Source organism: Saccharomycodes ludwigii, chromosome IV (genome assembly GCF_020623625.1).
Source record: "Saccharomycodes ludwigii strain NBRC 1722 chromosome IV, whole genome shotgun sequence".
Classification (NCBI taxonomy): Eukaryota; Fungi; Ascomycota; class Saccharomycetes; order Saccharomycodales; family Saccharomycodaceae; genus Saccharomycodes; species Saccharomycodes ludwigii.
The window spans coordinates 1,388,281-1,402,580 of NC_060203.1; the positions used below are offsets into that span (position 1 = coordinate 1,388,281).

At 31.8% G+C, this 14,300-nt stretch overlaps 6 protein-coding genes across 6 annotated transcripts; 3 read left to right on the plus strand and 3 right to left on the minus strand.

Moving 5' to 3' along the window:
* Positions 1–213: 213 nt before the first annotated feature.
* SCDLUD_003678 (uncharacterized protein) lies at positions 214–1,467 on the plus strand (the record flags this gene model as incomplete). The annotated part of the gene is made up of 1 exon (XM_046076684.1): positions 214–1,467. One exon carries the CDS (start codon positions 214–216, stop codon positions 1,465–1,467), a length of 1,254 nt encoding a protein of 417 aa, XP_045934612.1.
* An 834-nt stretch (positions 1,468–2,301) lies between these two features.
* On the plus strand, positions 2,302–3,279 carry ARG3 (ornithine carbamoyltransferase; the record flags this gene model as incomplete). The annotated part of the gene is made up of 1 exon (XM_046078216.1): positions 2,302–3,279. One exon carries the CDS (start codon positions 2,302–2,304, stop codon positions 3,277–3,279), a length of 978 nt encoding a protein of 325 aa, XP_045934613.1.
* A 100-nt stretch (positions 3,280–3,379) lies between these two features.
* Positions 3,380–5,866, minus strand: TRL1 (tRNA ligase; the record flags this gene model as incomplete). The annotated part of the gene is made up of 1 exon (XM_046078217.1): positions 3,380–5,866. One exon carries the CDS (start codon positions 5,864–5,866, stop codon positions 3,380–3,382), a length of 2,487 nt encoding a protein of 828 aa, XP_045934614.1.
* A 542-nt stretch (positions 5,867–6,408) lies between these two features.
* EXO70 (GTP-Rho binding exocyst subunit EXO70) lies at positions 6,409–8,418 on the plus strand (the record flags this gene model as incomplete). Its single annotated transcript, XM_046078218.1, has 1 exon — positions 6,409–8,418. One exon carries the CDS (start codon positions 6,409–6,411, stop codon positions 8,416–8,418), a length of 2,010 nt encoding a protein of 669 aa, XP_045934615.1.
* A 312-nt stretch (positions 8,419–8,730) lies between these two features.
* On the minus strand, positions 8,731–12,561 carry ALY2 (Aly2p; the record flags this gene model as incomplete). The annotated part of the gene is made up of 1 exon (XM_046078219.1): positions 8,731–12,561. One exon carries the CDS (start codon positions 12,559–12,561, stop codon positions 8,731–8,733), a length of 3,831 nt encoding a protein of 1,276 aa, XP_045934616.1.
* A 634-nt stretch (positions 12,562–13,195) lies between these two features.
* On the minus strand, positions 13,196–13,627 carry VPS51 (Vps51p; the record flags this gene model as incomplete). The annotated part of the gene is made up of 1 exon (XM_046078220.1): positions 13,196–13,627. The coding sequence occupies one exon, from the start codon at positions 13,625–13,627 to the stop codon at positions 13,196–13,198; it is 432 nt and encodes a 143-aa protein (XP_045934617.1).
* Between the last annotated feature and the right edge of the window lie 673 nt (positions 13,628–14,300).

Here is a 14,300-nt window from a genome sequence, read left to right on the forward strand (position 1 = left end):
CTGGGTAACTTTTTATATCAATAATGCATTTACTATAAATAAAAATAAGTTAGAACTTTGTTAAACTCTGAACATTAACTTTAACTAATAAACTACAATATATATTAAAAGAACAACAAATTGGAACAAATTGAAAGGTAAATTAAAAAAAAAAAAAAAAAAAAAAAGAAAAAAAACAAAAAAAACAAAAAAAAAGTGCTTCTCATTGCAACTATGTTTAAGAAACGGAAAATTATAAAAAAACCTTCGATAGTCAGTAATTCAAAGGAGGTTACAGAAGGACCATTCACCAGCAGTACCACTGATATTAGTAATACGATTCATAATAAAAGAACAAAAATAAAATTATCCTTTGCGACGGATGATGATGGTAATGTTAATAAGCAAAATTCAGATTTTGATGAAATCGCCAATACTACTAAAAACAATAATCCACCAAAAAATTCTATTACTTCCTTTTTAAAAGGTGAAAAACATAGTGATTCTTTGTATAGTACTAATAATTTACATTTATCAAAGAAGAAATTGAAGTCAAGGCTTCGCAAAAATACTATCTCCAATCCTGACTTTGGATCCAATTCTAATAACAATGTTTTTTCCACATCCAATCATAATAATACCAAAAACAATAAAGACAAGGATTATGACTTGGAAGATTTGAAAACTTTATATCAAACATCTACCGATCTCACTAAGGAGCTACGGCATGATAATGATGTTGAAGCGTTTAAAGCCTCAACAAGCCCGACCGTAATACTGAATTTGGAGGATTTAGAAGACGAAGACAATAATATGGTGCACAATAAAATTAATAACAGAAATAGAAACGAAGTTATTTTAACTGAGCAACAGGTAGATATAATAAAATTACGGAAGTTAAAGAGACAACAACAGGAATCAAATAGAGATTATGGTGATAGGGATAAGAGTAGAAAAATATTGATGAAGGAAGATAGAGAGTACGTAAAATTATTTGAACAAAATAATAGAGAGGAATTATCAGAAATGGACAAAGGGGGGGATTTTGGAACAATTTCATTACCCACCCACAATGATAAAAGAAATAATAAAAAAGAAGGTTACGATAACGACGAATATGATAGTGTGTTTATTGAAAATTCAGATGGGAGACTAGCACTAACAGAAAATGAACAGCTACAACAAGATTTAGAAAGAGAACGCGAAATTAAATCAAAATTACACGACATATACGGTGAGTTGGTGATGAGCAACAGTGATGAGGAGAACGATGGTAACGAGTTTATGGCTTTGAAAGGTGATATTGTTTTAGAACAATCTGAACTAACAGCAAATATTGATGGCATGATAGAACAAGTTCAAAAAGATTTGAAAAGTGTGGATGAAAAATTAGTCAACAATAAATTACAATTAGATCTTTTGAGGAAGGAGTTCAAAACAATTTTGGAAACGGGAATATTGCCAAAAGAAAGCAAAGGCGTTAATTGAAAATATCGGTGGGTCTATATAAATTAGATGTCATATGCATTTTTGTATAAAATTTTCAATAAATAGGTAATAAATCTCACATTTGATTTCTTATATCAGAACTATTTACTCTTTTTTTTTTTTTTCCTTTTATCCCCTTCTTTTAATTATTCTTTCGAAGTGGCTACACTTATATATATATTTATATATTGTGCTTCTTAGAATCGTTTTCTCAAACTAATATAGAATCGGTAATTCTTCCGAGGATGCAATGAGAAAAAGTCGGCAGATTATGTTGTTTTTTGTGCATCGCGTAAAAAAAAAAAAAAAAAAAAAATTGGGAAATCGGCAAATACTACACAAATTACCGAGTTTGTATCAGTTGCTTACAAATTGCGCAGAAAACCGTGTACAAATAGATAAAACCTATATATGATTTGTGCGTCATGCAAAAATAAAAAATTTGATTGGCGATGACTCTATTATCATAAAAATTTAAAGGATGAAAAGAAAAATTACTCAATGTACTGGTGTGTTATTTTGATAACGATAGAATTAGAAAGTGGAGGGAATGGGAACAACGCATATATAAACAGACAGAAATATTTATCATTCTATAATTGAAATGTTTCTTTTATCTCATTCTTACCTATGTTTTTTTTCTTCTATTTTATTTTCAAATATACTAATAAAATACAAATATAAATACCAACTTCATTCACTTATAAACCAAATAATAATATAAAGGTTGTAACTCGTAGTTTAACAGCAGCGATCTAATAGTTTATTATCATCTAATTAAAAAACAATAATAACGCAAAGAAAATAAATACATCTAAAAAAAAAAAAAAAAAAATGACTACTTCTAAACAAATCCGCCATTTAGTTTCTATCAAGGACTTGACTGATGAGGAATTTAATATTTTAGTTTCCAAGGCCGAATATTACAAAAAATTATTTAAATCGGGTGATCCAAAAGTCTTTGAGGAAAACAACAAAAAGTTATTGGGAAGAACTGCTGCGTTAATTTTCTCTAAAAGATCCACTAGAACCAGAATTTCATCCGAAGGGGCTGCCGCTTTTTTTGGTGCCCAACCAATGTTTTTAGGCAGAGATGACATTCAATTGGGCGTGAACGAAAGTTTTTTCGATACCATTAATGTTGTGTCTTCAATGGTTTCTTGTATTTTTGCTCGTGTAAACAAACACTCCGAAATTCAAGAATTGTGCAAATATTCAAAAGTTCCAATCATCAATTCCCTATGTGATAAATACCACCCTTTACAAGCTATTTGTGACATGTTAACAATTAAGGAACACCTGGATTATACTAAAAATAAGCTAAAGATGGCTTGGATTGGTGACTCTAACAATGTCATCAATGATATGTGTATTGCAGCCTTGAAATGTGGCATTGATGTTGCTATTGCTACCCCATTAAATATTGAAATGGACCTTGATATAGTGGAAGCTGCTAAGGAAGTTGCCAAAAGAAATAATTGTGAAGTACTAATAACCCATGATTCTGAACTAGCCTCTAAAGATGCTGATATTTTGGTTACCGATACCTTCATTTCCATGGGGGAAGAGTATCAAAAAGAAGCCAAGTTAAAACAATTTCAAGATTTCCAAATAAATAAAAAATTAGCTGACTTAGCTAAACCAAATTATAAATTTATGCATTGCTTACCAAGACACCATGAAGAAGTTACTGATGAGATATTTTATGATAAAGATCATTCCATAGTGTTTGCCGAAGCTGAAAATAGACTATACGCAGCCATAGCAACAATAGCTGTTTTTGTTAATAACAAGGGTGATTTCAGTCTATAATTTTTCAATATTTAGATTATCTACTTTACGTAGCTGGTATGTAATAATATTTTTTCCTTATATAAAATATTAGTATGTAAGACTTTTATTCTTTTATAGTTTAAAAATTGATAACCACTTTAGCCCTGATGGTAGGTAAAGGATCAGGGAATTCCAAACATTCTATATCAGTTTTGCTTGTATTGCTGTAATATTGCATGGCAAGTGTATTGGAATAATATGGGGCAACACCCTCCGTAAGGATACCAACGGTAATATGTGGATATTTATTACAGCAATTTAATCCTTTTTCAAGAAAATTATTGCCATCGCTATTCTCATGGGAAACACACTTATCATTGACTATATTTACCAAAATAGTGGCAATTTTATCATCCCAAAGCAGTTTTTTCAACTCAATTGACAAATAATCTTGACTTTGAATAACTGGCTTAGTTTTACCTGATAAGGAAGCGTGGACAATTGCATCTTTGTAAACTTCATTATAGTGTAGCCATATCTTTTTCTCCAAATCGGAACCCTTTTTTGAGCCAGAAACATGACTTAGAGTAACATGGAAAGGTGTTTTTAGCTTACCGTTAGTAAACAATTTGTGTATAACGTCATTATCATTTAAATTACTTGTCCGTAACAAACGATATATCGCTGTACAGACTTGAGCAGTGTCTTCAATATTGGCTGAAAAGTATACCGGTGATAACTTTTTTTTGCCAACCTTTCCTTTGTCATTTTGAACTCCCTCATTCTGACCCAGTTCAGCTCGTTTATTCCTCACTGATAAACAAGTTTTAAATGCTTTGTCAAACTCTTCGTCCGTCGGTATATTCGGAATTAAAATTGGATACCTTTCATGTATTTTTCCCACTATAATTTTGCTATTTTCTAATGAAGGGTTCGTTTGCAATACATTAATGCCCTTAATAACATAATCAAATTGACAATCTGGTAAAACAGAGGTATTCAGAGGCTGGAACGATTTAACAAATGAATTCATAATACCCCTAATTTTTTTTACCCCACCTTTCGACAATTTAATTGTTTGATGATTGTCGCCACGCTCAATGATCCTTTCCACATTCTGTTTGGCGACTTCATTAATCACATCACGATCGATAAATGGGGCTGCGATTACCTGAATATTCGTATCATATGGCAAGTAGTCCTCCTTAAACTCAGAAATCCAATCAAAAATCTGTTTTCTGTGTAAAAATTGATGGTTGTTCCTATCAACAATCACACATTTCTTGGTTTGAAGCAATTCCAAAGATTTTTGAATCAATTTGGATTTGTCTTTGCCTCGAATATCGTCATTTTGAATATGGCCCCAAGTATCAGAAAATAAGATCGTTAAAATATTGGCAATCAAAGTTTTGCCCGAACCAATAACGCTTACGGGCACAATCAAAAATTTTGTCTTTTTATCAATGAGACCTCTGTCGATAGCATTCTGCTTATTTAATTCCTCAACTTTCCCCAAATTTAAAACCTCTATACCGCTCATGCCATAACTTTCCAAAAAAAGTTTCCGTAATTTTATAATACCAAAATTTTGTAGATACCTCTCGCACAATTCACAATCTTTGTCTAAAATCGGACATACAAAATCCAAATATTTGTTTGTGATAAATTTATGTTTAGGAAATTTAAATGGTCTAACTTTATTCCCACTTTTAATATAATCCTTGGTAGCTTCTCGCCATTGTCTATACATTAAATAAGGTTCTTCAAATTTATATTTGAATAAAAATGGAGAGTTTGTATCTTTATAATGACATCTAATAACAAAACCTTCTATTTCTTTACCTTCGAACGATCCTGTTAGTTTACATTTCTCAAAAAATTCAAGTAAGCCGGACAAAGCTGGTTCACTAAAATGTCTAACCTTTTTAAATCCCCATTTATCAGCAAACTCATCTACTTTGTCGAGTGACTCTGTTACAAAGTTTTCCACATTATGGTTTAATCCATGTAAATATAAACCAGCATTGTTGCCATCATATTCCAAAATATGTTCTTCAAACGAGTCGTCGCAATATTCAGCAACTGCTGTGTAATTATTATGATACAGGGTTAAAGCCAATTCTCTCAGTAAGTTTTCATCGTTATCTAATTGAGCACGTAAAAACTTTTCACCGGATGTGGCATGATTTCTGGTTAAATCATCTCTATTACCAACTGAATGTTTACTACAAACTACTAAAGTACCATCATTTAAACCACTTATCAATAAAATGCATCCATTTTCTTTTAAGCTAACTTCATATGGACCCACAGTGTCTTCACAAATTTTGCTCCATTTTGTCATTGATGTTTCATCTACCGCAAAAAACTTGTCGTAGCCTCTACAAACCACTCTGTAATGTCCATCTTCACATTTCATTGTAAATAAGCCTCTTGCTAATGACAATAATTTTATTTTGTGCTGTTTCTCATAATCCCATTCATTAAATTTCCAACTAGTAATAGGGATTTCCATGCCGGATGAATTTTTAATAAAAAATTTCCTTTGGATTGGTCTTCCTTTACTATTGGAAGATTTGGAAGCCAAATCAAGGTCGTGTACTAGCTGGTCAATTTGATGCACCATGCTGCGTATAAAATGAATGGTGAGATTTAGGTGATTTATTTAGTTTCACAAAACTTCGTTTAAAAGCCTAACTAGAAACAAAAGGGTACCAACGAGGGTCAATAATATGTTAAGTATATATATATATATGTAGAGAGGGAGGGAGAGAAAGAGAGAGAGATGTGAAAAATATTTCTTCAATAGAAAATTTTTTTTTTCCACTTCTCTTTTTTTTTTTTTTTTTTTTTTATTTTTCTAAATCCGATAACTAGCATTTAATTTTTCGTACTTTATAAGTGTTCGGTATATATATATATATGTATTTTTTTTTTTTTTTTTTTTTACTTTAAGTATAAAGGACAAAGGGTGCCCAGAACTGGAAAATCGACTCACCATTTTGTTATATTTTTAATTGAGTGTTCTATCTGTTGGTCTTAGTTAAACAACAACAAGAAAAAAAAAAAAAAAAATATCCCTTTCAATTTTTATTGATTTTTCTTCTACTCTTTTTTCCCACCCATTAAAATAAGTTGTTATCTGACACCCCATAAAATAATAGAATAATGACCACTGATATGATTGATATTGATGAAGCTGATATTTTAGTACTTCAACGTGGCTTAAATAAGACACAATTATTAACCAATTCGTTAACCAATTCTTTAACCACAATTCAAAAATCAGCAGCTACTTCACACCAACTATTTGCACCTATTTTGTTAACCAATCAGCGATTGACTATTTTAACCAAGAATATTGAACAAAGTCTGGACTCCTTATCTTCGATCAAAGACGTGGCCACTGATGCATCCAAACACGATCTGGTATTATCTCAACCAATAGAAAAGGTTGGGTTGTCTCAATTCATCAAAGCAATTTATAAAATTGAAGATCTATTGGAAAATATGGATGACGTTGCTTCTGCTAACAATTCCAGTAATTCATCGTCAACTGCAGAATTTCATGGTGTTGCTGCTAATTTACAGTCTACAATAGCCAATTCGGAACGAAGATTACACCAGTATTTAATTTCATTGTGTAATAGTATACAACCATTTGATCCACAGTTGTATATTAATAAAAGATTGCCATTCCCTTATTATGAAGATTTAGATCTACAAGAGATGAAACAAATTCTAGAATTTTTCCAGGCACAAAATAAATACGATAGCATACTAGACTTGATCATTCAACAAAGAAGCCAATTTATCTTAAAATGTATGGCATTTCTAGAGGAGTTTACCAAAGAGCTAACTAAAACTGATAATGCACCCTATGAAAAGGGTACTAGCGGGATTCTAAACTATACAGAGGCCTTAACTGGTGTCATACCATTAGAAGAAAATTTTGTCACTGACTTACAGTTGGAAAAGGGAACGTTGGTGAAAATATTGACACCTGTTATTTCAAGTTTTTCAAAAATTTGTCAATCCAATATGAAAAAAGTCAGCGGAAACATGGTCAACTTGGGTCTTTTCACGTTTGAATTGGATGATTGTATTACAAAAGTTATAAAAGCTTTAAAAAATATTTCCTTGTTGCAAGACCAATTAGTATTGATAAGGCAAAAATGCCAGCAATTATCAATTAACTTGTTAGATGAAATGATAATATATATTAACAAAAAAGCAACTAATCTAAACTCATTACCGAGCGATTTTGGAATTACAGAAACAACTGTGGATATAATGAGTAAATTACGCAGATTCAGTGATTATCAAAAGGAGGAGTTGACAGTGTTAAAAAACAATCCAATAACAATACAAAGCTGGCTACCTGGCGAGGATACCAAATGGTATAAGGCTTTTCATAGTCTCAACAAACAAGAATTATCTAATAATACAACGCTATCAACAACCAGTCCCGAGGTTCTACTATCATGTTTTATAGGTGATTGTTTGGACGATTTATGTGTTTCGTTAGAAATGCGCGCAGCGAAATTGCTTTCACAACCGCAACAACAAAACACTCATCATTATTTCCATAGGCCATCATTGGACGGAAATGATGGAGAGCATATTGGTGGTGGAAATGGGGTTCCAAGTGCCGATGAAATTAAATCACTTGTTGGATTTTTCTTGGTTACTAATATTACTTTAATGGAGCAGATTTTGGCTAGATCTGCCGATTTAAACACCATGTTGAATGTAATTCCGCAACGTCAACCAAGAATTATGAAACTGAAAAGAAGATATTTAGAATATTTCTTAATTCAATGGAAGAAAATAACACAATCCATAATGTCATTGTGTACAACTGCTGGTGGCGGTGCTATGATGAGTACAAGTTTAGAGGATACTCCTGGGGGTAAAACTAAAAAAGATAAAGAGCATGCAAAGGACGTTTTGCGTGTTTTTAATGAAAAACTCGATGAGTTATTAAGTGGGTTTAAGAGGCTGAAAATAAGTGACCCTGGTTTAAAGAAGTGGTTGGTTGGCGAAATTAAGGGGATGCTTGAACCTGTTTACAAATTAGTTTGGAATAGATATAAAGATGGGTTTAAACATAGACAAAAACATTTGAAATACTCACCCGAGGATTTAAGTTCTTTATTGAACGGATTAAGTAGGTGATTGATGGTTATAATCTTATTTGTATACCGAAATGTACACATAACTTGTTTAAAAAAACATAAAGTATAACAACGTTTATCAGAGTTATATATAGTAATAGTAATCAAAATTGAATAAAATGAAGAGGGAGAGGTAGAAAAAAAAAAAAATAAAATAAAAAAATAAAAAAATAAAAAAATAAAAAAATAAAAAATAAAAAAATAAAAAAATAAAAAAATAAAAATATACATATACATATTTTTATAAGCACATTAAAGATGGTTTGGTTCGCCTTGATTTGAGCAATCCTCCTTGCGTGTAAGTAGTACCATTTTACTTCATCATAGATGAAAAATCATTCAATATATCATTTTCCTGAACATACTTCAGCCCATATTTTTCTTTGGCGTTGAAGGAAGCGTTTAAACCGGATTCGGCATCATTCAATTCCAAGTTTTTATTTCCATAATTACTATAGTTTTCCTTGTTAATTATATCTGTATTATTACTATTGCCACCTTCAGAATTTAATTCAAACATCACATTGTTACTACTACCGCTACTAGCATTACTATTGTGACAATGCAACTTATTATTAGTATCATTAGTTGGCACATTTTTCCTTGCAGCAACGTTGGAACCATTGTTGGCATTGGCATACTTGCATTGATCATGTTTCCGCAACAACAAATGTTGTGGTGTCGTCTCGGCACTTCTGCTTAACAAAGCAGCCAAATCAATTGATGCATCCTCAACTTTTGAATACTTATCGAGAAAACTTTCTTCAGAAGCAGCAAATGGGTTATTTACCTTGGCATGACCATGTCCCTCTACATATCTGCCAGCATTGGCATTTCCAAGTTGATTGGAGTTATACATTTCGCTATCCATCCCAGTGTTATTATAAACGCTATTCCGATTATTAGTTGATCTAGTTGGCGAGGGTGAAAATCTTAAATTACCAGCATTATGCAATCTACCCTCGGTATAAGTTGTAGGTGATTCAGTTGTATTTGTATTCTGCCTACTTATTCTTTGCAAGAGCGGTACCATACCGCCATCATCCGAATCAGTTGATAATCTTTTCCCAGGCACATCCAGATGATTACCATGGTTGTTATGTGAACCAACGTTAGCATTAGTGTTAGAAATCATAGATGAAGAAGTTGATATACCAGAATCCATTGATTTACGTAATAGTCCAGTTGAATTAATTGGCGAACCAGATAAGGAAGATATAGCGCTCAAATCACCCTCATCACTTAATTGATTATCATTATGGTTGTCTGTGCTTTTCTTTGGTGAGTTTGGTTTGAGTAAAAAATTTTCAATATCAACCTCTTTATCATTCTTAAGAAGTGTAGGTTTAGAAGTAGGACTTGCCATTGGTTTAAGCGGAGAGACAGATGGCGAGAGATGTACAGGATCGTTGGAATTGAGTAGCACAGTGCTAATGTCATTGTATAAGTTGTGTCCGTTACTGTTATAATTGTCACCAACATTACCATAGCTAACACTATTTGACTTTCTCATTTGCGGAGCCAAAGCGGGGAAGGCCGAATGATGGAAATTAAAACCTTCTGCAAAGTCTCGCTCATTTTCTGTGGTGCTAGTATTAGAATTGGAAGTAGTGATGGCGCCTTTACGGGGGATTATACCATCTTTCTTTAGAACATCAGCATAAGTTGGTGGATTTGATGGCTCTTCCGAAAAGGGCGGGGGTGGTGTAGTAGAGGTTGGAATGACAGGGGATAATGTAGGTGACAGAGTGGGAGAGCCTAGAGGAACTGCTTGGGGTGACATCAATTCTGCCTTCAAATTGTCCGGTGTATAAATGTTTGAACGTAATTCTGGAGAATGCAGGATAAAGTCTTCCACCGATGCATTCCGCGAAGAACTAATGCCTAGTACCGCTTTACGATGATGGTGGTGGTTATTGTTATTATTACTAGTGTGACGATTATCGTTTAAAGAAATCAATGACATCGCGTTGTTATGGTGACCATTAATATTGATTGGTTCAACATTGGGTGATAATAATGGCGAATAAAGAATCTCTTTGGGGAAATACAAATTTGAACCATGATACTGTGTAACAGACGGAGAATTGACTGCGTTGTTGCCACTTGCTACAGTATTATTATTGTTATTGTTATTATTATTATTAGTGGTGGTAGTAGTATTATGTATGAAAGATGGAATTGATAAGTGTGAAGTATAACTTGGTAGTAAAGTATTTGCGTGAGAACATTGTTTGTCTAAAACGTGAATCGGTGAGTCTATACTAATCTCAAAATGTTTCTGTTTACCATCGACCAATTTTGATAATCTTAAGCAGACTTTTATCCAATGATTCGCCTTTATGTTTTCATATGTAGTATCCGGATGCACTCTATTCTGTGAATTTAGTACTTCAGGCACATAGACTTGGAAATCAAATTCTTTATAAGTAATATAGCCGTTTTTATTATTGTCTTCTAGTAAATTTCCCAAGTTTTTCGCTTTATTTTTATTTTTATCCTTGGGTAACTTGGGCAATGGCGGTGCTTTTAACTCGCATAACAAGAATTTCTTTGTTGGTTCTAGTCTATGGACTTTCTTAAACTTACAATAATATTCCATGGTTTCAGTTAAATATATTCTAACTCTATGCAAACTAACCTTATCTAAAGGAGTTAAATTAAAGCTTATTGGTAGAAAGGCATCCAATACAATATCTTTGGAGGCTATCAATATGTCATAATGTAATTGATCTTCCCAATCCCTAACAATAGAAATAGGTTCAGTCTCTTCTACAGACGAATCCGATTGTGTCCTAATAATCTTGATTGGATGTTTATAATGAATATTGGATTTGAAAGTACCTGTTCTTTCAATCAATACTTCCAAAAAATATTCAACGGATCCGAATGTGGCCTTTATTGTTTCGGGATATGATAATGGAATCAATTGCTCGAAAACATAGATATAATAACCTGGCTGAAAAATATAATGCGAGCTATGTAACTGGGCATCGTCATTAATTATTGTGTTGTTTGATATAGAAGAAGATAAATGGATACCGTTGTTGTTGTTGTTGCTCGTAGTGGTGCTGGTAGTGGCATTATTTAAGGACACTGATAATAAATCGGAAAATATACTTGTATTGCTAGTGTTGTTTGTTATGCTATTGTGATTTGAAGATGTAGTGGTCGTATTACCTGTGCCACTATTATTATTATTATTATTATTATTATTATTATTATTATTATTATTATTATTATTATTATTATTATTGGCACCTGATTCCATGCTTGATCCCGTGTTTGATCTTTTCCTCGTCATATTCAATAATCCCGCAATAGGAGATAAAGATCTTGTGCTGTGACCATGATCTTTAGTGTTGCTAGTGTTAGCAGCGGTGCCACTATTTACGTTCATGGAATTATTGTTGTTGTGGCCATGGTTATTATTACTATTGTTTGAAACTATATCATCGGTTGAATTTAAACTTAAAAGAGATATGCTTTTAAAGGTGTTATTCGTGCCAATATTTGTGCTTTTGAATGCATTTAGTGGATAATAAGAAGTACAACCACTATTATCCTTGATAAAATTTGTGGCATTGGGATCATAATCTTCATATTTAAAAAATGGCCAGTTATGATTAGCTATAATATTGGTTTCATTAAAATCGTTGTTTTTAGGGGGTATGCCTTCCGGCCATTCAGTGACAGAAACACCTTTGAACTGAATATTTATGGATTTTAGTTTGGTTGGTTTTAATATTTTCAAAATTAGTTGGCCTCTTAGCATACCTGGTGATTTGCCGTTCCATTGTTCTGGTACAAATCCTTGAAGAAAGACATGTGGTTCAGCGGTTAGTAAATAACATTTGAAAGAACTTGAAGTGTGGAAGGGCCTTAAGGTGGATTCATTAGATAAGATTTCTGACAAATCCATATCAGCTGGTAAAACTGGAGCATTTTGGATGATTGGATCATTGTTGTTAGTATTAGTGGTGGTGGTAGTATTAGTAGTAGCAGAACGACGACTATGATGATGATGATGATGATGACCACTACTATTATTATGTGCTGAATTTGTGGTAATGGTAGCTGCAGCTGTTGTAGTAGTGGCATGGGCAGTGGTTACTGGAGCGCTAGGAATATGTATGTTTTTCATTATTGTTACGATATGCTAGTTATTTGATTATTTGTAGTTTTATGTAGGAAAATAATAACTTTGGATGGGAATGAAATTTAGGACGAAGAGGTAGAAACATGTAAAGAGTTTAAGAGGAAGTATATGACAAGTATAAAGAAACAAGAGGTAAAAAAGAAAAGAGGAAAGTGGGAAAATTAAAAAAAAAAAAAGAAAAAACATAAAAAGAAAAGAGATAAAAAAATAATTTTAGAATATTATTATTATTATTATCATTCCGTTTGTCTTTAAATTTTCTTTTTTATTTGTTTGTTGCTGTTTTTTTTATCCCCCTGATCTTTTTTTTTTTCCTTTCTTTTCCCTTCTGCTTTTCTTTCTTTGTTCGTATGAAATGTAGTTATTTTAAAACTGTTGATGAATTGTACGCTTTTGGTTATTGCCGCTGATCTCATAACCAAACCCCTCGGCGTGATACGTGGCAAAGTGATTAATAAAGCACCCTTGCCACATTTTCTCTCTTTTCTAACTCGTACAATGTATGGGTTTATACCTTTTATATATGATTACTAAATATATAATATAATATAATATACTAAACCAATTTAAACTCAGTACATTCTGTTTTAATTCCTTATCTTTTTTTTTTTTTTGACCCTTATTTTCCCTCTTCACTAAAACACTTCAATTCGCTTAGCTTATCCTTTAGTTCATTAAACCTATTAGATGAAGACACAGAAGAGTGTTCCTGCAATAAATCATTTATTTTTATTAAATCGTAATAGTTTTCATATATGGTTGTTTTGATTAAATTATTATTTTTAACTTTATTACTTTTCAAATCATTATACAATTGGATGTAGGATAGAATATCTTTCTTATTCTGCTGCTGCTGTTGTTGTTCTTCTGTTGTTTGCAACTTGTTATAATACTCTTTCAATCTTCTCCTATCCAATTTCCGTTTATTATTATTATGTTCGTGATTTTTTAACTCTTCCTCATTCATAACACTTTTATCATTTTTCTTATTATATGATATTATTGTAGCAGTGGGCAAAGGATTAGCAGTGGTATTAGATGTGTTGTCCATTATCAGGTTCTTATTTCTTGTATCTCCAGTTGAGAATGAATAATAAAGTTGAAAACTTAATAAACAAGCAATTATTTTGTATTTTTTTTTTTTTTTTTTTTTTTTTTTTATATCCGTGTTTCAGTTCATTTTTATCCGGGTATTGATAATTTCCGTTGCCTAATTTGAGTCTCAAACATACTTAAAAATGAGTGAGGTGAAAGAAAAAAAAATTATATATATATATATATATATTTTCTAAGCAAGACTACCGCTTTCGTTTATGCATACTTAATACTCATCGAAAATATAATGTTCCAGAGTCAATTTAGATATGATATTGAAATTAAGCGTTCTCTCTGTTATGTATAAAAACATGTTGTTATCTTAATGTTTAATTAAACTCTAGAGACGATATAGATATAAATATTTGAAAGTCATGGAATGCTAATTTGTTTGTATCCTTCAAAACTTTTCTGCTATCTATTAAATGTTAATATGACCAAATAATATTACTTGCTGGCGCTAAAACTAGAAAAAAAACTCTATTTTATTTTTATCTTTAACTTTTTATTAAAAAACTTTGAAACCTCAAAATGTGACATAAAGGAAAAGGTGAAAAAGAAAGAAATAAAGAAAAAAAAATTACCACTCTTTTTTCAATCTATCATTGGCTAAAATAGTTATTTTAAGT